General features: G+C 37.5%; 1 protein-coding gene across 1 annotated transcript in view; it reads right to left on the bottom strand.

Moving 5' to 3' along the window:
• RARS2 (arginyl-tRNA synthetase 2, mitochondrial) overlaps nt 1-2,261 on the bottom strand; it is a 90,362-nt gene that overhangs the window by 52,200 nt on the left and 35,901 nt on the right. The window contains exon 4 of the mRNA XM_007467305.1: nt 1,645-1,728. Coding sequence (XP_007467367.1) covers nt 1,645-1,728 — 84 coding nt within the window. The remainder of the gene's footprint in view (nt 1-1,644; nt 1,729-2,261) is intronic.

Raw genomic sequence — 2,261 nt, 5'->3', positions numbered from 1 at the left:
TCTTTCCCTCTGTTGTCAACTGAGAAGGATTTGGGAATATATTTAATAAGTGAGCTAGTGGGCAACCTTAAACAGATAAAATCTCCTAGTTAATTAATTGTAATAAAGCATGAAAATTCATGGCCATTGAAATTTTAAATTATTAACTATGCCTTGCCTCGAAATATAAACTATATTTCTTTCAGCTAAGCTGCCTATAAAGGCAAACTCCATCTACCGTAGCACATTTTCCCACAGTAAAACTGCCTATCAAATGGCCTAAAGTTTGGAAGGCATGTTGGCAAGTTCCATTTCTCCTTCCATAAACACTGAGACAGCAACTGGAGGAGAGAGTCACTTATTTAAAAATGGTACATTAGATTCACTGGTTTGCTAAGTTGACACGAAATGTTATCAAGAGCCCAACAAGTTGTAGACACTTTTCAAAAAGCTCATAACAAATTTTTCGTGTCCTTGTGACGGATTTTGGTTTAACAAGTTTGTCTTGAACTAACAGTGAAAAAAAGATAAAAGAAAAGAGTTCAAAGATCTAGAGACAAGCATGAAACACTAACTCTCCTTCAGAAGAATTATAGGGCTGATGGGTAAATGTCTGTAAACTATGTAACCTTGGGAAGAAACTATATTATTAGAAATTTTGGTTTTACAGTTATTTTCAATTCAAGGCCATAGCATATACTAAGTCTGACCAATCCAACACTGGTGTGTATTTCTTTTTTTAAATTAATAGACCAAATCATGCATTATGATAAATTTTGAAGTTCAATTGAGATAAAACTCAACAAATGGTCTCATATCCAGGATTACTTGTCCTCCATGGGTTCACTCAAGGGAGACCGAATTCCTCTATGAGGTTTCCCCAACTCCTTCAGGTCATCCAGATTTTACCGTATCTGATGTTTCTTATGCTTATTGTATCAATCACTTTTTTTAAAAAAAATATTGTTTTATTAAAAGAACTGTCTTATGGTTTCTCTTATATAAATCTTATGCTTCCAACAGATTATAGGTTACCAGAGTGAAACTAGCAATACCTTTCTTGTATTCAGTATGGAGTCCATTAATTCATTTAACAATAGTTATCTCGCACCTACTGCATGCCTGGCACTGCGCTAAGAACGGGGGATGTGAGAAAAACAGATGCTATAAGTCCTAGTGGAAATTAGAGTTTAAAGAGCAATAGTCATTAATCAAATTGGGAATTCCCTGGCGGTCTAATGGTTAGAGTTCTGCACTTCCACTGCAGGGGGCACAGGTTTGATCCTTGGTCAGGGAATTAAGATCCTGCTTGCTACATGGCACAGCCAGGAAAAAAAAAAAGAATAAATAAATAAAAAATTAAAAAATAAAGTTATAGAACAAAGATGTAAAATAGCAACTACAATAAGTTTTGCAAAGGAGACATATACAGTGTTATGAGCGTATATGAATGAAGGGGTCAGAAAGGCACTGCTAGGGAACCTCAAGATCTGTAGGATAAGCAGATTTAACTTGGGGTGGCACTCCAGGCAGAGGGATCATAATGTGCAAAGATTCTGAGGCAAGAGGAGGCACAACAAGTTTTAAGAACTGGAGGGAAACCACTGTAGCTGAAGCAGAGGGAATGAGTGAAGGTGCAACAGCTGCAACACAATCCATTCTTACCTTTGTTAATAGTTCTCTGTTTATTTTGAAATTTACAGTCCCTGGACCAGTGCTGATTTCACTCACCACTGTGTCACATTTTAGCTGAAAAGATAACAAATCAAGTAAAACAGGCATGTTATGAAATAGGCTTAATGAGCTTTGTAGTTCTAATCCTATCAGATTGGCTCCCAAGGGCAGCAGGTGGGTCCTCTCTCACAGTCACTGTGTCTGGACCTCGGCTTTAGCCCGTCTCCCCAGTTCTGTCGTTCTATTTGCATTTACACGTTTTCTTCTTTTCTGGGCTAGAATGCTACTCTGTATTCGAAATCTCTCTCTTCCACCTTCCCATTCTCTCACTTCAAATTCTCTTTCTAACGTGGAAAAAAGGGAGCATCACTTTACCCCCACCCTATGTACCTTGACATGCAATGAATTCTTTTTATTTCATCCACCTTGCATGAGAATGACAGAACATGACATTCTGTCAGGGTACCCGCTAGAACAACTCACTCCCACACATAAAATGTAAATAATTTAAATGCTCGGTCTTCAATGGATACGCTTTACATTCATTTTTAACCAACTAGATGTTCAAAGCACCCAAGATACCCATGAAGCATGAAGAAATTCCTGCT

This window comes from Lipotes vexillifer, unplaced genomic scaffold (genome assembly GCF_000442215.2).
Source record: "Lipotes vexillifer unplaced genomic scaffold, Lipotes_vexillifer_v1.1 scaffold554, whole genome shotgun sequence".
NCBI classification, from domain to species: domain Eukaryota; kingdom Metazoa; phylum Chordata; class Mammalia; order Artiodactyla; family Lipotidae; genus Lipotes; species Lipotes vexillifer.
The sequence above is the reverse complement of the archived record's forward strand: the minus strand, read 5'-3'. Positions and strand labels throughout refer to the sequence as shown.